General features: G+C 41.6%; 1 protein-coding gene across 1 annotated transcript in view; it reads left to right on the forward strand.

Moving 5' to 3' along the window:
• The first annotated feature begins 2,811 nt into the window (after positions 1 to 2,811).
• The window catches only part of MRRF (mitochondrial ribosome recycling factor), a 42,778-nt gene continuing 24,810 nt past the window's right edge, over positions 2,812 to 20,779 (forward strand). The window contains exons 1-4 of the mRNA XM_090274680.1: positions 2,812 to 3,016; positions 5,996 to 6,151; positions 10,499 to 10,617; positions 17,061 to 17,152. Coding sequence (XP_090130806.1) covers positions 2,833 to 3,016; positions 5,996 to 6,151; positions 10,499 to 10,617; positions 17,061 to 17,152 — 551 coding nt within the window. The 5' untranslated portion in view covers positions 2,812 to 2,832. The remainder of the gene's footprint in view (positions 3,017 to 5,995; positions 6,152 to 10,498; positions 10,618 to 17,060; positions 17,153 to 20,779) is intronic.

Below are 20,779 nucleotides of genomic sequence, written 5' to 3' on the forward strand. Positions count from 1 at the left end.
GATGCTTCCTGCCATGTTATTTTTCTGCATATAGGTTAATTTTGTTGGAATGATACTTGGTCTCCCATAACGGTTCCTTTCCTTGATTTCTTCTGTGCCGAACTGAGTGTTAACATTCATATCCTTAAGGTAAAAAGGGTCCAAGGGACTGCCTCTATTGAACTTCCACTTAGAAATTTCCTGACTTCTGTGCAATTAAAATCTATGCCTTAAGCATTTCAGCAATGTGGTTTATTTATAGAGTTGGCTTTCCGGTTCATGTGTACTGGATCTGCTTTTGGGTGCTGCGTTTTCTGTCAAAGGTTGTTTATTTCTAACCCGTTTTGATTTCCTGTTGCTTTCTGGATTGGTATTATGACCTGCAACAGGAACAGCAGGAAACCTGTCTTAAATGGAGCAGCCAGATTGAAACCCTGTAGATTAAAAAAAAAAACCACACATTATTATGCAGCCAAATTTGGATGTAAGTGTGGGTTAGGCATTGGCTATATTAGGCAAAAACCTAGATATGGAAACCACACACTTGGAGCCAAACTTTTGTGAATAATTTTGCTGAAATAGGGCAGCGCTATTAGTTCCATGCCCTTGGACAGAGGCAGTCTCTTTGAGCCTCAGTTTCTACATCTATAAAATGGAGATTATTATACTTTTTTTGTAGCATTATTAAGAGGAGTAAATGAAATGATATGGATCAAGCAAGCAGCCCAGGCCCAACTTTAATAATAGCTATTGATAAGAAAGAAGAAGAGGAAAACCTATTTCTTTATTTTTTAAAATCCAGATCTGTTTTTACTGACTTCATATGCTGATCACTGACATCTAGCATTCCTTGTTATTAAAAATTCCATCAGGAGAAATTATTTGCCTTTGTGCTACTCATTTGCTTTTTAAAAAAAATATAATGATAATGATAGTTTTTATTAAGCAGTTGTTATGTTCCCGACTCTGTGCTAGGTGTTTTACATATACTCACCATCTCATTATAAGATCAGGGTATTTTGCTCATTTTGCACATGAGGAGAGTGATGCCCAGAAAAAGAGTGAATTGCCCAAAATTGAAATTTACATGCAGATCTGACTGACTCTGGGCTACCTGTTCATCAGTAATGAAATGCAAGATTTCTTTATTGTGTCTGCTCCTGTCATGGAAGTCTTTGAAAGGAAAAGTGTCAAAGCTATCAATAGATATCCCTTTGGGGGACGCTGGCTATCTGCTAGCCACTGGGCCAGGTGTTTTATCTGCATAAACTCATTTATTCTTCCCAACCCTGAGAAATAACTATAATTATCCCCATTTGACAGTTGATCAGGGACATTTAGTCAGCGATGGAGCTGGCACTGGATTCCAAGTCTTCCTGGCTGCAAAGTCCATTGTTACTGCATCAAAATGTAGGATGGGGCTTTCTTTTGTTGTTGTTTTAATGAGGTCTGGGACTGATTTTCGAAGATAGTAACTTCCAGGTAGTTGAGGCTCATTGTTCTTAATTTTTATCTAAGTAATAGCCAGATTCCTGGCAGAAGTATGTTTGTTGGTTTGCTAGGACTGTGTTCTGTCTCCGAGGTAGCCGTAGGCTCTAGCATCTTTCCATGGTCAAAGACCTCAGATATATAATGTGTAACTTGTGTTAGCACAGAGAAGGGCGGCATTTTCCAGAGCTTTAGTTCTATAATATGGAAGACCTCAAACCTCAACCATGCTTCAGACTCACATTAAAGTAAAGTGCATTCTAATTGGTAATCAGTGCATAAGGAACCAAAGAAAATTTTAATTAAATGCCGTCGCGTGAATTTTCCAGTCATTTTATGCCTGTTGGAATGGTTTTCTTATTTCAAGTCCTCTTCCAGTGCTCTGCCCTCCCTTTTTATAGTATAACTTTATCAAGATTTTGTGCCTTTTCTCCTACAAGGATTTAATTAGCATCGTTAAAGATTTAGGCTGCTGTGCATTTGCGTAACTGTGTTCCTTGTATACTGAGAGGCATTTGGTGCAGTGGAAAGAGCATGGTGGTTTGGAGCCCTACAGACTTGGGCCAGTTACTGAAATCTCTGTGAACTTAGTTCCTCTGTCCTGTAAAATGGGGTTAATCATATTGGGTTGGCCAAAATGTTTGTTTGGTATTTTCCTAAGATGGCTCGAGTAGCGCTTAGTGTCTTTAACTTCATTCGAGACAATTTTGTTAGATCATATTGTGACAGCTGTCATATCCGTGTGCATTAAAAAGCTTACCAAAATTGGTGAATTTTTGTGTAGCCATTTTAATATTGAAGATGGAAGAAAATGAGCAACATTTTTGGCCTATTGTGGTTTATCATTTCCAGAAAGGTTAAAATGCAACTGAAATGCAAAAAAAGATTTGTGCAGTATATGGAGAATGCAGTGTGACTGAATGAATGTGTTAAAAGTGGTTTGTGAAGTTTCATGCTATAGAGATTTCTTGCTGGACGATATTCCACGGTCGGGGAGACCAGTTGAAGTTGAAGTTGATCGTGGTCAAATTGAGACATTAACTGGAAACAATCAACATTCGACCACGCAGGAGAGAGCCAACATACTCAAAGTAGCCAAATCAGTAAAGTTAATGGTGAAAATGAAAAATGTGTCTTATTTTACAAAAAACCGTACGGACTTTTTGGCCAACCCAATATTTCCTAGTAGGCTTTTGGGAGGAGGATTAGAGATAATGTATTCAAATTGTCTAGCACATAGCTTAGTTTTATAGGAGTTGTTTGATAATTGGTACCAAATATTTTCTGAAATTGTAGTAGAGTCTGCTTTACTTCGATCTTTTTGTCTTATTCTTTTTAGTAGATGTTCACACGGAGTCTTCAGTCATGGCCTTGGGTTTAAGGTGCTTCCGCTTGGTCCACCCTGCCTTTTGCAACTGCCTTGCAGCTTTGACCAGACCTGTTTCAGAAGCTATGCTGAAGACAGTGAGTGGAAGACAAAATGGCCATGAGCAATATATGGCCTATCCAGCTGTCCCATCTCGTCATTTTGCTACCAAGAAAGCCAAAGGTAGAGATGTGTGACCTCCACACCCCTTTCTTGTATTTAACCCTTGAATTATTATAGCTGGAAGGATATCAGAGATATACTGAATTCCTCCCCTTGCCACATGAGGAAATGGTGTCTCAGATAATACAACTGATTAGCTTAAAAGGTCACAGTGATAGAGAACCTGGGGGTCTGTGTTCTCATTATCATGTTGCCTCATATGTTATCATGGCTCAAAAATGCCTAATTTCTTTCTTTTAAATTTAGAATTAGAGGTATAAGTGCCAAGCACACCAGAATGCTTGAGGCAGGGATCAACATATTTTCTTCTTATAGGAGGATCTATGTTAGAAGTAAAATTAAAACCAGAAGGTTGTTGGGTACGGGGTATTAGAGCTGTGGATTTAGATGGATGATCTTAATGGTTTGTGTCATCCAAGAATGAGACTTTGATACACCCCAGATCTCAGCTTAAATGTCGCTTCCTCAGGGAAGCCTTCCCTGACCTCTTAGACTGGGTCAGGTCCCTTGTCACATGCACTTGCGCGCACTGTTATTTTACCTTTGATGTACCTAGCACAGCACTCATTAATTAGTTAATTCATTATAGGTTTGATTATTGTTTGTTATATGTCTTCCATGCTGGACCCAATAGGGTAGGGTCTGTTTTTCTTGGTTCGCATCTAAGAGGGCCTGACATATAGTATGTATCAAAAATTTTTGTTGGATAAATGAGTGACAGGAAATTGTCAAGCAGACCTGCTATTTGCAGTGGTGGGTCAGGGAGTCCACTCCTAAGGATGGTGTTAGAAATATGCTGCTAAATGATTTTTCCATTGACTTTCCTTTTTATGGTTTCGTGCAGACCTTCCCTTTTCTGTTAATAGGAAAATTAACAAGTTGCTAAAAGATTACCAATGCATAGAAGGCTTATATTCTGTTAATAGTAATAGTAATAACTTTTAATTTGTATGTTGTATTAAATTTTTTTAAAAATTCACCCACACTTAATAATTTAATTCTTTTAATTATCCGTTGAAGGAATTATAATTATCCAGTGAAGAAATTCTTATAATTACCTAGTGAAGCACAGATCTCACCATTTGGTAAATGAGGAAACATGAGCTGCATATGTGAGACATTTGCCCGCGGTCACATCTAGTTAATGGCAGAACTGGAAACGGGGCTGCTGATGCCCCAGCAATGTAGTCTTCCAGTAGCGACGCATTAGCTGCAGCATGTGAGCAGCATCCTTACGTATCTAATTGGCTATTTAGTTCTTGTCTTTGGTTGCCCCTTTAAAAAGTTGGTTTGGCTTTTTCTCTTAGTTTTATTGTTTCTTTTTGTATTAGGAACCCTAATCCTTTGCTGATTGTATGTGTCACAAGTATTTCCTTAGCTGTTTACTTGATGGTCTTTTGTATCAAGTTCCTTACCTGTAAAGTTTTAACATGACTCCTTGGTTTAAAAAACCTGAAATGGAAAAAATGATTTCCATTGTTCCTCGCTTTGTTGCTGCTCTTGGAAAGTATGCTATTGTCCTAAACTTGGATCCTTTATGGATAATTTGTCTTTTCTTGTTGGGTGTTTCTAAGATCTCTTTGTCCTTGGTTTTTGGCACTCCAAGAATCTGAGTATGAATTTACTTTTATTTTCCTCTTTGGGTCTTGTGATTCTGAATCTGAAGATTTATGTCTTTCATTGGTTTGGAAAATTCTAAGTCATTAGCCTGTTAACTTAAGAGCAATGAGGTTTTAAGCATGATGGGGACACACACAAATAAATGTTTTAAAAATCTCTTGCTGCTTACTGGTTGGTTACTTTGGGCAGAAAATTGAAATGGCTGTGCCTTACATTTATCATCTGTACAATGGGAACAATAATAATCTCTGTTCTTCCTACCTCAAAGCTGCTTTGACTATCTAATAGAAGAATGTACTTGAACTTGTGTTGAAAATTATAATATGCTATATAAATAGCATAGGAGCTAGCTCACTGTATATGTTCAATAAATGTTGTGAATGAATTTCAATAAATTTTTGTTGACTATTTAATAAATAAACTGCTGTAGGTTATTATTTAAATATTTTAATTTTTCTCCTTCCCCCATCCTCCATAAAGATATGTAAGAATATTTGTATTACTCACTGAAGTGATCTGTGTATATACACATTTACTGTGTATATGTACAGTAAAAATTGCCATGATGGTTTAGACAGAAAACAAAATTTTATTTAGCTTCCAATGCTGTTAATTTTCCAAGATACAGTGTAAGCCAATGTCACTACTATTGTTAGTGCTTAATGTTTCTGAACTACTGTTGTTCAGTTTGTGTGTACCAGCCATCGGATACTTTGTATATCCTTGTGTTAGTATTCCTTTTAAAATTAACTAATATATTTCCTGTATCTCCAATTAGATTTTATGGAGGCAGCCTGATGAAAGCTCATGGATTTAAAATTAGTGAGATCTGGGACCACACCGTGGTTTTACTCTTTCATGACTTTGGGACATTTGGGAAGTCACTGTACCGTTCTCATCTCTGTTTATTTTTCTGAAAAAGAAGGCATTAATTCACTTCTGGAGTGCCTGCCATGTGGACAGTGCTCTTTTAGGTTTTTGAATTTCTTAGTCTGTGTCCATGTAGCAGCCTAGTGATATAGCTATTATCCCTGTTTCACAGCTAAGGAAGCTGACACTCAGAAAAGTAGTCTGTGCCCAGGGTCCTAAGGCTAGTGTGTATCATAGCCAGGATTTTCACCTGGGTTACCTCTTTATAAAGTCTGTGCCTTCGCTACTCTGAGAAAGTGTTCCACACAATGCCAGGTCTCCAGTAGACACTCCGGAGATGCAGGCTTTTTTATAGGGCAGTGATAATGTTCTATAATTTTCTAGTACTTGGAATTTTGCTCTGCACATAGTAGGCATTTCTTCACTGATTACTTATTGTCTCTGTTTATTGCCTGCTGTTCTCTTATTCATTGAATGTTGACTTTCTAGCCAAAGGGAAAGGACAGTCCCAAACCAGAGTGAATCTTAATACTGCCTTGGTTGAGGATATAATCAGCCTGGAAGAGGTGGAAGAAGAAATGAAGTCTGTGTTGGAAGCACTCAAGGATAATTTCAATAAGACTGTCAATATAAGGACCGCACCAGGTTAGTGACTGAAGCAATATTTTGGGAATGGCCAGTGGAAAGATAGTCTTTGGCTGAGCTGTATTTTAGTCCCAGCTTTAACACTGACTAATTGGCAACCATGGGCAGTTACGATACTTTTATGGTCCTCGGTTTCCTTGTCTAATTCCTACTTTATGGCTTTGGGGTGGGTTTTAAAATAAGTGAGGTAACATATGTAATGGTTCTAGCACAGTGGCTGGCACAGTTAACGTTTATTTATGCATTCTGCCCATATTTGTCTACTCTGAAATAGGCATTGTGCTGGTACACAGTGGTGAACAAAAACAGGGATGGTCTTTGCTCTCATAGAATTACACTGAAAAATTAGGAGTTTTATTTTGGCTATAATAAACACTGTATATGCTTCTAGGTATTTAGCATTGTAGTAACTGACATCTTTGGTCTGATTTTTCCAATTTGTCCTATTTGGCCATTCTTATCCCTTACTGGGAACTAACGGGCTGCAAACCTGCCCACCTGAGGCATTTCTGTACCCCTGAGCTTGACCAGGAAGATTACGTTTGGGTTAATAACTTCCTGAAAGTGGCTTTTCTAAGTGGGAAATGTCAGAACTGTCTAGGAGAACTGTTTGCAGATGTGATAGAAGAAATGAGTTGTCAGCTAATGGTGCAGGCAGGCAGGAAAAATCCAATTGCTGTTAAATTGGCCTTTTGGAAATTGTCATCATACTAGAGTCAAGCTGGGGACCCCCTCGGAAGGTATCCGCGGGAGCTTGGGTTGTTCCCACTCACATCTTGGTTTGGATAGTTCATAAGGAAACTAGAGACTATTTCATGAACTTTTTCTTAAGAAAACCAAGTGAAAAATATACAGGTTCGCTTACAAACACCAGCAGAAATATACAGAGTTCAGAGACAAGATCCAGTGTGAAACCAGGAGACCATTCCGTCATTTGTCAGCCTTCAGACTGGTGCTTTTGCTGACAGTAGAGCGTGCCATTCAATCTCTCCCAACTGTTTATTTTAAACTTGCTTATTATTTTAGGTATGAAACTGATAAAGTGCTCTGTCTCCCCTGTGCTTTCTGGCCTGTTAACATTCTGCAGCCGAAACCAGAGAGCAGTTTGAGAGGGGCTCAGGGAGAAATGTGATCCTTAAAATTAGCCAGCGAGCTCCACTCTTGTTGAACTTAAAAAGATGATGGGCCTGGAAAGAGGTTGGGAGCGTAATTTGTTAAAAGTTAACCTCTGAGAAAATGAGGGGCAGGAATGAGGCTGAGGGAGATTCTCACTGGGGACAGATTGAGGGAAAAGGATTTGATGCATTATGTTGATACGGATTTAGGGAATGGGAGCACCACACTGCGTACTGGGAAGCCCAGGTTGGGACTTCTGTGGCAGGGGAGCTCAGGCAGACCAGGAAGGCTGATTTAAGGTCCATTTTCAAAAGGCCTCCCGTTGGTATTTCCTCTTTGCTTCTTTCTCTTTAGGGTTTTGTTTGTGTAATGTTTTATGTAGGACTGGGGGCCATGAAGAGACTGGGTGAAGCCGGCTGAATGTAGCCTGTCTTTTTTTGGCTAGATTCTTCCATATCATCTTTCATTACTATCTGAACCAGCAGGCACTTTTCTTCTTACACCTCCATCTGTCTACCAACAGTTTCTATCTCCAAGGTAGTTGATTTTTTTTATAGTTGTCTAAGATATGTGTTTATTCGTTTGTCTGTTCTTGCCCTCTCTCATTCACCCATCCATACATTCATTTATTCATCAAAGCATTACTGAGCACTTATTTTATGCTGATTAATAGGTGCTGTAGAGAGAGAAAAGACATACATTCTCCCCACCCTCCCAGAGTCTAGGGCCTAATGTGAAGGAGTAGGCATAAACCAAAATGTATAAAGTCATAGTAAATCAGAGTGGGGAAGACCTTAGCTTTGGAGTTGGTCAGACCTGGGTTTGAGTTCCAGCTCTATTATTAAGAGCTCTTATGACCTTGAGTAAGTTAACTCTCTGTCCCTCCGTTTCCTTATCTGTAAAATGATGGAACTATCTCAGGTTTATTGTGATAATGAAAGCAAATAAATGATAGAAGCATTTAGCACAATGTCTTGCTCATAGAAGTGTTCAGCAGATATTGGTTATCATTATTATAGAAGCCTGCATAGGATGTTTGGAAGCCCATAAGGGGATTTGTAATCCAGCCTAAGAGGTCAGGTAAAATTTCCAAGATTAGAAGCTATTATAATTGAGTGTTAAAAATGAGCAGGAGTAATCTGAACAGATCTGAACATCAGAGAAGGAAAACTCTGACTCCAAAAAACCTCCGCTGCCTTGCGGCATACCTCTTCAGGGGAAAGGCTAAGGGAGTAAACCCTGACAGAAAATCCGGAGCCGGAGTCCCTAAGGCGGTTTGACGTTGTAGTCAACACCGGCAACTCCTGCGGCGCACCTGAAGCCAAGCTGTATCGACTCCGTCTTTCCCTTGGACCCTTCAGCTGCGAAGAGAGGGGGGGTCTGCTGCATGGGCAACAGCAGACCCTCCATATCACCCTGCCCAGGCTCTGTAGCTTCAGCGTCATCGCAAGATGTTGATTCAACACGGGAGGAGACAGATACGATGTCACTCCCGAGTCGGACTGCACAGCCATTCTCGGCGGTGCAGATGGACTCTTGGGAAGCTACACCATCGTCTCTCGAGACGGACGGCTGCCGACGAATCTGAACAGACAAGGGCATTCTCAGCAGAAGGAAAAATACATGCTAAAGATCTTTTTTTTTTAAATTGTTCTATTACAGTTGTCCCAATTTCCCCCCGATATGCTAAAGGCCTTGAGGCCAGAAAGAACAAACTATATTAGAGAAATTGTAAATAGGTTAGTTTGGTTAAAACAGGAGAGAGTCAAAAAATGATAATAATAGCTATCATTTATTGGGCACTTGCATATGCCAGAACATAGTTATTAGTGCTTTCCAGAAACTCATTTAATCCTCATAACAGCCCTATGAGGTAAGTACAATTCTTATGCCCCGTTTAGAGATCAGGAAACAGACACCCAAAAGCTTGAAGGGCTCTGCGCAGGGTCACACGATCAGGAGGTGGCAGAGTTGGTATTTGAACCCAGAACATTTGTGTTTAGAATCAAGGCAACTTTTACTATTATACCTCTGGGGCCTTTCTGGATTGAAGGCAGCGGTGCCAGCCACCTTCTTTCTGTGATGACATTGAATCTGGTTGGGTACTTTAATCAGATCTTTGGGCCATAGCATCATGTTAACAGCAGTTTGCCGGGACAGCTCCCCATTTGTCTAAAAGACTCCTTTCCCCCACAACTCCTTCCTCTGTGTATCTCAGATGAGGCATCCATGAGTGGTTCTTATTGTTAATAGTAGGATTTTTTTTCTCTCATTCTTATTTGAATGAGGAATCAAAGATTTTTAATTAATGCCCCTTTTCTACCTGTAACTATGACTTTATTTGCTTGCTTTATTGGGTTTCTGAAAATTTTTCCCAGGGTTTTCTAGAACTCAGCTATGGATGAAGATTAGATCCAGGTAACAGTTAAGGGTTAATAGTTGGTGTTTGTTTGTTTTTTTCTAAATGGGATCTAAGTACCAAAATCAGGGTGGTATAATGAAATGGCTTCAAACCTGTGATCTTATATATATATATATATATATATATATATATATGTTTTTGGGCTCCTCCCAAATCACAGACTCCTGACCCCCCCCCCCCCCCATAGAATTGGGATCTCTGGGGGTATGGCCCAGAAGTCTAAGTTCAAAAGCTCCCTGGCAATTCTGATGCACAGCCAAATTTGAGTTCCACTGGGATAAGGGAAACAACCTTGACTGGAATTAGAGTTAAGCATCCCTGAGCTTGAGGGGTTCCTTTTCTATGCTTATTTTTTGCTGCTTATATACTTGGTTGTTTGTATTGAGCTATAATCCTCATTTTAATCCTGTGGGATAGTTATTTTTGACTGAGTTGGAAACCGAGGTATAGAGAAGGTAAGTAAACTTGCCTGAGGTTTCATGGTTAATAAATGGCAAAGTTGCTGGAGGGGTGACCCGCTCTTTCCAGTTGTAGCTCTCAAAGTCCTGCGTCTCTGGAACTCCTCAGGCCCAGGCAAACCGGGGTGGTTGGCCACCCTGGTCGCTGGTAAGGAGTTCCAACCTCGCTCTGTCAACGTGTCAAAGCTTTTTTCCATCACGTGATGCTGCTGTGCCTACGAAAGCCCCTTGAATAGTCTTGCCGCATTGATAAGGGGCCCCTAAATATTAGTTGAATCTCAATTAAGTGGGGACTTAGGTGTGGGCCTGCTAAGACCCTTCTGAATTCTAAGACCCTGTAATCTTTTTTAGGATCCCTTGATCATATCACTGTGGTAACTGCTGATGGGAAGTTTGCTTTAAACCAGATTGGCCAGATCTCCATGAAGTCACCACAGCTGATTTTGGTGAATATGGCCAGCTTCCCAGAGGTAAGGCGACCTTGCTAAAAGGGTCCTTATTCATGGTCTCTTTTGGAGTGGAGGAGGCTGGGTCAAGTCAAGAAGAAGTATTCCTTTCAGCTTGGGATAAAACAAGAGACAAGGCATAATAAAGGGAATTTAGGGATAGGGAAAAGCTCTTTCTTGTTCCTAAATTCCTTTTCCGTTAAACTCAAACACTACAGAAGCCAGGCAGGTAATTTGAATACTGAAAAAGGCCCCATCTAAGAGAATAATAGTGCGATGCTGTGATGGTGATTGACACTTGGCCAACCAAGAGGGGGCTGTGATAAACTGGGGAGCCTGTGCCCTGTCTGAGGGCGCTGGTCATCGCCAGTGTCAGCAGATATTAAGATTTTTATTTCCAGAAGAAGCCCATAACCCAACTTTTTATGTAAGAGCCTTGTTAAATATGGCTAACTAATTCACTTTTTAAAAAAGATTGTGAGTAAAAAACACGTTAATGAGCCACTAGTTTGTGACCTCTGCATTAGTATTTGGAGCAGATCCTCTAGTCTAGGAAGTCCCATTCCTTTCAAACTGGACTGACCACTGCAGAATATTGCACAGAGCACAGTGCCTCCAAGGCCGGCAGGTGGGTTGCATTAGATTATTGCAACCTTGGAGCTGTGCTTTTAAGTCTAGGTGGGGAAGACAACGGGCTTTTTTTTTTAACTGGTGCAGTGGGAGTTGACCTGGACTGGGAGGCCTAGAGGACCTGGGGCCTGGTCCTGTCTCCACTGCCAGCTGGCTCGCTGACCTTGCGTCCCTCTCTGGGCCTCCATTTCCTCATTTGTTAATAGGAGAAGAAGGAATATGAAGTCCTTTCCTTTCCCGTTTTCAGTGTGTCTATCCCAAAGACATAAACCAAAGGTGAACCTGCTGGATTTGACAAACTGGGTTAGAGACAGGAGTAAGGAAAAGCCCTTGCTATTAACACTGTCATACCAGAGGGCTCCAGTAGCCGATGTGCCCGGCACAGCCCCCCGTTCCATTCTCCATACTGTAGCCAGAGTGAACTTTTAAACATATACATTGGGTTATGTCATTCTCATGCTTTACATTTATCAGTGGCTTCAAGTAATTTTTTTTTTTAAAGATTTAATTTATTTTTAGAGAGAGGGGAAGGGAGGGAGGAAGAGAGGGAGAGAAACATCGATGGGTGGTTGCCTCTCACACATCCCTAGCCGGGGACCTGGCGCACAACCCAGGCGTATGCCCTGACTGGGAATCGAACTGGGGACCCTGTGTTTCATAGGCCAGTGCTTAATCCACTGAGCCACACCACCACGGCTTTTTATCTGTTTGATTTTTTTTTATCCTTATCTGAAGACATGTTTATTGATTTTAGAGACAGGGGAAGGGAGGGAGAGGGAGAGAAACATTGATGCGAGAGAGAGAGACACCAATTGGTAGCCTCTCATATGCACCCCAACCGGGGACTGAACCTGCAACCCAGGTATGTGCCTGAACTGGGAATGAAACCCACGACCTTTCAGTTTATGGGAGGACACTCCAACTAACTGAGCCACACTGGCCAGGGCTAAGTAAAAAAAAGATTACTGTGGCTTAAAAGGCTTTGTATGATGTGGCCACTGCCTGTATGTCCCAATGTCTCTAGTCTTGTGCCACTGTCATCCTTGCACACCGCTCTGGCCACACCGGTCATTCGGTTCCTCAAACACGCCACACTCTTTGCGTCCTTAGGGCTTTGCATGTGCCCTTCCCTTTGCTTGGAACACCCTTGCCTGGCTAATTACTACCTATCTATTTATTTGCTATTTATTGTTTTATTTTTTGTTTTTATTTATTTATATTTTTATTGAATTTATTGGGGTGACATCAGTTGGATCACAGCTCAAGTGTCACTTTCCCAGGGAAGGCTTCCCTAGCCTACTCAACCTAAATCATTCCTCCACGCTAACCTCTCTTATGAGCACCGTTCTTTTCTTCATTGCACTTATCACTGTGAGTAGTTGTATGTTTATTTACACCTGTATTTTCCATCTCACGTTCACTGGATTGTGAGCTTGGAACGTAGGAATCGTATCTCGCTTGTGCGTTGTGTCGAGCACCTGAAACAGTGCACCTGGAATGGATACTTGCTGTTAGGCTGGTGGAAGGGAGGCTTTCATTCCTGGTTTTACGGAGGAGCTGAGAAGTGGATGAAAAGGGAACTGTCAACTCTCTTTCTGGCCCCCTCAGAACTGCTGAGCCCTCTCCTGGTTCCTCTAATCCCATAGGCACTGCCGGCCAATTTGGGGAACAGCCCCCTAATTACACAGCTTGAAGACCTCATCAGGCAGATTGCTTTTCAGAGCCAACCACTTCTGTTATTAAATAGCAAATGGAATTCACAGAAGAAGCCCCTGATTGGCCACCAGCGCATCTTAGGAGGCAGGAGGAGGTATTAACAGCTTAATTTTTCCTTGGGAAGTTGGAGTATATCTTCATTTCTCAACCAAGGCATCTTTGCCATTTCTCCAAGTTGCAGTTCTGTGGGTGTTGAAGGGAGAAAAACAAAAACAAAAAACAAAAAACTTTTATAAGCATCTTAGGAGAGCGGCTCTTTACAAGGGCAGAATGAGGAAGTGTGAGTTACATTGTCTTTTGAATTCCTTTATCTCATCTGGTGTGTATATTAAACAAATATCTTAACTAAACATTTCCTTCCTCCACTTTAGAAGCTGTCCATCAAGTACCCAGGTTCATAGCTTCAAAATGCTGAGCTGATACTCTGTGTGTTTATGTAATTCCTTTCTGTTTCACATGCGGTTGGCTTTCTTTCCAAACCTGCGCATTTCTGTGTCATGCTGTAGTGACATGATGCAGATTTACATGCATAATCTTTTCAAATGCATCGAAGACAGAAAAGTGTGTTGCATTTGTTTAACATGTGTCCTGCTTGATAAATGATACACATAGTTGCTGCTTTCCATAAACTTGCCTGCAGCTAGAGTTAATGATGGGAAAGAGAAGAAGGGAGTAAAAGAACACGGCATGATTCGAACAAGGCAAATGAAAAAAAAAAGACAGTCTCCATTATTGCCCTTGTAGAAGGAAGAAAGCTAATGTGTATTGAGTGTCTGCTGTTGTTACCAGGCGCTACTTTCTCATGGTTTGGTTCATGTGATCAACACAGGTACTCTCGAAAATTAAGCATTATTTATTTCATTTTATAGATGAGAAAACTGAGGCTCAGAGAAGTAAAATATCTGTAGGTTCACGCTGTTGTGATAGAACTAAGATTTGAACATAGATCTGTCTGACACTAACCTCTATGCTCCTTTACCGTTCATTCATTAATTCAACAAATATTTTTTGAATCCCTGCAAGTAATTAGATTTTATTTGAGGTGCTGGAATTCACTAATGATTAAGAGAAACAAGGTTCCTGCTTTCATAGACCTTACAGTCCAGGGACCCTGGGATATAAAGAAAATGGAACACCAGTAATTGAAACAGCACTAACCGAGTTGACTTGAATCCAAAGGGTCAAGGACTTGTTCACCTGTCTACAAAAGTTTTATCATCTTCTGTCCTTCAGTACAGATTAACTTAAGAATGGCAATAGCAGATGTTGCTAATTGATGACAGCACTCTTTCCTGCCTAACCCGAGATGGGGTCTGTGATCTTTCTTAACGTGGTACTCCAAGCAGCCACGATCAGTTGGTCAGTGTTGCCGTTTGAGAACAGCCTGTTTGCCCTCGGGTGCTGGTGAGCATCACTTCAGTGAGGAGACAAAGGCTATGATAAAAGATGGAAATATACACCCTGGCCAGTGGCTCTGTTGGTTGGAGTGTTGCCCATGCACACACACACACACACACAAAGGTTGTGGGCTCGATCCCTGGTCAGGGCAGATACCTAGGCTGCAGGCTTGATCCCAAGTCAGGGATCAGGGTTTTGCTCTCACACTGATGTTTCTGTCTCTCTCCCTTCCTCTCCTTCTCAAATCAATAAACATACCTTTGGGTGAGGATTTAAAAAAGAGATGAAAATGAGATTGAAACAAAAGCCCTTTTTAGCTGAACCATCAGTAGTTCGGAAGTCATGTTGGGAAAATGACTGTAATTCTCCCAAGTCTCTGCATCCTACCCCATCAAACTAAAATATTTGTATTTAGAATATTTTGGAACTACCTCTTCTAGTAGGTTTCTTTGCAAAATGAAACCTCTCCTGATTTACATTTTCTTTTATGCATGTGAAAAGATATAGAACAACTATAAAGTAAGGTTTGGAGGGGGTTATATACTATATATGAAGTAAAAGTAAGGAGCTGAGTTTTTCTAATAGATCTGAGTCTGTTTATTAGTATACTCATTCAGCAAGCTTCTACAGAGCACGTTACCGTGTGCCTGGCTCTGAGCCTTATATTGGGAAGATGTAAACATTGAGACATAGTGACCGGCCAGCGTGGTTTCAGCAGTCGGTGCTCCTGTGCTTACAGGGGAAGGTTGTGTGAAGACTTCTGGGTCCGACTGTGAAAGGGTGAGGTGGTGGTAGGATGTTACCAGACGAGGCATCAGTCATTCAGTGAGAAGCATCCGGAAAGGAGGATTGGGAGACTGGAGATCAGGCCGCCTCTTCAAAGTGGAAATTCTCTTCATTTTATTAAGGAAAATAACGGTTCTCTTGCAGAGGAATATTTCATTTCTTTATCTAGCTCTTTTATTTACCTTGGCTGAACCCTCAATACAGCAGACCTAATTCCAAATTATTTTTGGCTGTTTTTTAAAAAATCAAATCCCCTGTGCTACAGTTACTAAATACATTGAGCTAGGGCATCAAGAAGAAAATGTAGACAGAGTGATATCACTGGACTGAGCGTTGAGGAGTCTAGTGTCTCCTCTTAATGCAGCCAGCAAGCGTAAGTACGACGGGTGAGGTTCTTACTCCAGGCGCTTCGCTCTCTGGGAAGCCACTTGTGCTTAGGGATGTGACCTTAGTCCACAGGTCACTGTGGACATAAGGGAGGGCCTGTACTTGGTTTTGTCATAGATGCCTTCCAGCTCCAATAGTCTGTGGTCAAAGGTACCATTTTAAGAATTTATGCTTTTAAGCAGTGGCCCACACTATTAGATTCTGTGTACAGCCTCCCAAGGAAATGATTCATCTGCATGTGAAAGTTCTGGTTTATCTTTTGACCTTATGGTTCTTCCTCATGACCTTGTAGATTAAGACCACTTAGAAAATGAAATAGATAAGTTTCTTAGGCACCCCCTCAAAAACCAAAGCAAACCCAGGGAAAGTAAAATAGGTATGCCACAAACCCCATTCTTGTGAACCAGAAGTCTAGGGAGGAACTCAAGGCTGAGAATTGGCCCCATGAATCCAAGGGATGTGGATTGGCTCTGGTCAAACCTAAAGTTGCTTTGGAAGATGTCAGAGGCTTCGTTTTTATGAATTCCACATTGCCGCACCAATGAAAGTATCGCTCCCACACTGCTCTCTTATCCTTTAGGGTTGCATAGCACGTGTGGTTATAATGTTGCTTGAGGCGGGGTGAGGCACTCTGGGAAATCAGTGTACCGGTGTACAACCTGGCACAGCAGAGAGCAGGACTGTGCCAGAGAAGACCCTGGAGGATGACAGGCAGGACAGCAGTGCGTGAGCTAAGGGATGGCATCAACTCAGCCTCGTTTGGGGGTTTTGTGCATTCTTACCTTTGTATACAAAATGTATATAGTAACTTCCCTGGATGTGACTGTGTGGGCTAGATACAGAGCAAGATGTCACCTCATTCAATCCCCTCTGAGGTGTAGGTCCCACATGGTCTCAGATTAAGAAATGGAGGCTCAGAGAGGTTAGGCTTGCTGCCCAGGGTCACATGGTAAGCAGCGCTGGGATTTGAACTGAGATCTCTCTGGCTCCAAAGCCTATGCTTTTAGCCTGTGTATCATTCTGCCTTCCCTGGAGCACGGACCAACAGGGAGTCTGCTCATTCCAGAACACGAGTGAGGTTGGTGTGAGTGTAGATACGAATGAGTTAAATTTATTTACTCATTCCAAATCGGCACTGGTATATTTTGAGTGTAAAATGTCAACTGGAATTTTTAATGTATAAAATCTTTCATCTGTCTTTACACCAATCTTTGCACAGACCAGCCCCCCTCCCTTGAGGATTTATTGTGGTTTTGATCTGTCTTGCCTCAAACCATTGAAATCTTTTCAAAGAAGCAGAGCTGTTTTCTTTTTATTTTTTCCTTCTCTTTGCTTTTTTTCCTCCCGCAGTACACTGGTACCAGGAGTGGACATAGTTTGCTATTCTGCTTGATCAAAGCACTCTGCACCAATGTAACTTCCTGATCTTACTGGTAACAGAACTAAATGTTTCCATGTTCTGCCAAGATGGGTTGCCAGTTATCGACAGAGGGCTTGCATCTGGTAATAATTATTTACTAATTCTGTTTACCTTTTGATCTGGTTTTCAGTGTACAGCTGCAGCTATCAAGGCTATAAGAGAAAGTGGAATGAATCTGAACCCAGAAATGGAAGGGACGCTAATTCGGGTACCCATTCCCAAGTAAGTTTGGCTGAAGTTTACATATTTTGTTGCAGTGGGGAAGTTGTTCTTGAAAGGAAACCAACCCCATGAGACTATTAGGCAGATAGAGTACTTTACCTGTACTTCTCATTCTGGCTAATTCCAACATCTTTTGAGGTCTAGTTTGCTGATTCAGAAATATTTATTGCGTACCTGCTATGTACTAGGGGCTGGAGATGCAGCAGTCAGCCTGATAAAGTCCTTGTCCTCATTAGTGTACAGCCTGGTGTGAAAGATGGGGCACATAACTAGATAAAGCCATTACAGATCATGAAATGCAAAGTGGAAAGAAAAGGCAGTGAGACCCAGCAGAGAGGGACTTGCTGTGGGCAGTGGTGGCAGGGACAATTTTAGCCTGGGAGGACTCTTTAAGGAGGTACCACTTGCTGAGAGCTGAATGCTGAGGAAGAGTCAGCCTTGGCAAAGGACATTTCAGGCAGAGGGAACTGCCAAGACTAAGGCCCCAAGACAGAAAAGCTCTCGCTACTTGTAATCTTGAATCCATGTTTGTTAAACAGTTATTTTTACTTGAGTCCTTGCTTATTGAAGAATTTTAGGCATAAGACCAGAATGTTGTTAATTATATAAATATATAGAACTTAGACTTTTAAATGAATAAAAAGGTACAGTAGTCCCCCCACCTCCTTATCTGTGGTTTAGCTTTCAGCCTTTTTACCCATGGTCAGCTGTGGTCCAAAAATATTAAATGGAAATGTCAGAGGTAAACAATTTATAAGTTTTAAATCGTGCGCCATTCTGACTGGTGCGATGAAATCGCAAGCCGGCCGCTCCATCCCACCTGGGATGCGAGTGGTCCCTTTGCCGGCACACCCGATGCTGTGAGTGCCACCCGTCCTCAGTCACTTGGTAGCCGTCGGAGTTATCAGACTGACTGTTGTGGTATCAAAGTGCTTGTGTCCAAGTTGCCTTTATTTTACTTGATAATGGCCCCGAAGCGCAAGAGTAGCAGTGCTGCGACGCTGTGAGGTACTGCAGCTGGGGACTAAACCCGGGTTTAGGTCGTTCCAAAGCCTCAAGATACGCCCATGTTAGCAACAAGCATTACTCCCCAAACTGAGAGTCCAGGAACTTGCCCCACTACGCTTTTTTCCTGCTTTCTGACCAGAAAATGACCATCTTATTCCATTATGTTCTCAGTGCTGTGTAAGTCAGCATTAATCCTCTGCCTTGAAATTATATGAATTGGAAGCAATATAGCCTAGTGTTTAACTGTCAGGTAGACCTGGGTTCAAGTCCAGTATCCGTTTGCTTGGTTCGTTGTTGATTTACTCAGCAGGTAGCACGTGACAAGCTCAGTGCCAGATGCTAGAGACGTAGAGACCTGATGTCCGCCTTCATGGGGCTCACAGGCTATCCCTTTGTTTACATTGCCTGCAGCTTACTTGTGGGAATTACTGTACCCACAGTTTATAGGTAGAACAACTTAAATTCAGAGACATTAAGAGGCTTCCCCAAGATCACATGGTCAGTAAGCGGCAGTCCAGATTTGAATCCTGATTTTTCTGTTACCAGCATGCAGGCTCTTTCCTGTACTCACTGAATAGACGTGTGATCCTGGAAAGTGATAAGTGTACACATGCACATTAGAAGCCAGATTTGCAAGTGGGATGGATAGTAGTCAGAAGGGTTTTTTTTTTGTTTTTTGGTTTTTTTTTTAGTCCTTGCTCTCCTCTCTGTGAAATCTTGGGAAAGCCACTTAACCTCCCTGAGCCCCTGTTTGCCCATAGCAGATGAAGGGGCTGCTCTTGGTGGTCTGCCAGGTCCCTTGTGGAGCTCAAGGATTCTGTGAGGCTATGAATTTATGCTGCTAAATGCTCACTGCTGGCTTCAGTTCCTCCTAGAGTGTGTATCCTATTTTTCTTTCGAAGATCTAGTTCACATACCGCGCACCTCTGCAGTCCCCACAGGACTTAACAGTCACCATTGGTGCTGTGTACATAAGTTTGAAGGATCAGTGAGTTTAACTTGAATTTCCAAAGACCTGGGGATCTGTTACATTGTATTTTACATTATTTTATGTTAGCTAATGGCGTAATCCAAGAGAAAGTTGACGGACCAAAACCGTCTGTTCCTGCAAACCTCATTTTTTATATACTTTCTTCCCTTTGACAAGGTGATAAGGTCATGAGGCCCCTTACTGAATTGTACGTTTGGTAGTTTTCCAGATAAAAAATGAATGCTCTGTTCTTTATTATGGAGGCTGTGTCATGTGAGAGGATAAAGGTTGATTTAGACGAATAAAGGACCAAGGTTTATATTTGGTTTTGGCAGTGACTTCCATTTGATTCTGGGCATGTCACCCTAGCGGCTTGCTGCCTTCTAGTTCCTTATTTGTAAAATAAGTAAAGTAATAATGATAGGTAGAGATTTGGTAGGATTAGTAGAGAAAATAGATTAAGTAGTATGATCTCCTTAGAGGAAAGAAGCTATGTAAATATAAGATATTAATATTATTTTATTATACTTTGAATATATATATATGTGTGTGTGTGTGTGTGTGTGTGTGCACAGGGTGGTGAAAAAATAGGTTTTACAGTTGTATGTGAAACAGAGTTTATTCTTGTATCATTATTTATTAATTATTGTATTATTTTCCATTCGAAAACAGTAAACCTACCTTTGCCTCACCCTGTATATACACACACACTTTAGGAGAAAAGGAAGGGGTGAGGAAGGGGATTAATATGTTGAGTGCCTACTATGTGCCAGGAACTGTACTTGACATTGACAGGGAAGGTCAACTTGTGCCTTCATATTACGGAAGCATGAGATTGAGTTCTGGCTCACCTGCTTTTTAGCTGTGTGACAATGGCAACAGTCCCCACCTCCCTGAATCTCAGAGAGCTCATCAGTAAAATGCTTATAGGACTTGCCTTATATGGTTATTGGGCGATTTCAGTGAGATAATGTTTAGCAAGCACCCAGTTGGTGCTAGCGGAAGTTCTTTTACTCCCTTTCAGATATAAGTAGGATCATCATTCCCTTTTAAGGACGAGGAAACCGAGATGCAGAGAGGAGAGGCTTTGGCTGGGGGTCACACAGCTGGAAACTGGCAAAGCTGTGAGGAGGGACCTGACACACCCGGGCTTGTGCCGGGAGTTCGGGAGGTAGGAGGGGGTCAGAAGCACAACTTGCTAGGATCAGTTTCTGATTATAGCATGTTGAGTTTAGTTCTAGGAAAATTTGCCTTTCCTGATTGATCGTGATTCTTCCTCAGCGTAATGATAGTTTGCAAGTTTGCCTTTTTGCCTTAATTCTGGACGCCCAGAGCTAAGTTTTATTTTCAGTTGCCGCAGATCTCAGACAGTGCTTCACCCGCAAAACATGCCGTCGATTCTTATTTTCTCATTTAAAATTAATCTCCTGAGGATGTGACTCTCAGCCATAATATGCCTCTGGTCCTTTGGAGAGGAAGGTGGAAGATAAATCCTAACTCAGTAAGAGGTCAGACTTGGGGCCTCCTCCTTTCACGGCCTTGGGAAGCCAGCTCTATGTGTCCGCATGCACGTTTTCCTCCTGGCTCTCCCCAGTGAAAGGGCATTGAACCTGAGGAGCTCTGGCTTATGTCCATGCCTCGGGCAATGC

Source organism: Furipterus horrens, unplaced genomic scaffold (assembly GCF_987537825.1).
Source record: "Furipterus horrens unplaced genomic scaffold, mFurHor1.1.pri manual_scaffold_4, whole genome shotgun sequence".
NCBI classification, from domain to species: Eukaryota; Metazoa; Chordata; class Mammalia; order Chiroptera; family Furipteridae; genus Furipterus; species Furipterus horrens.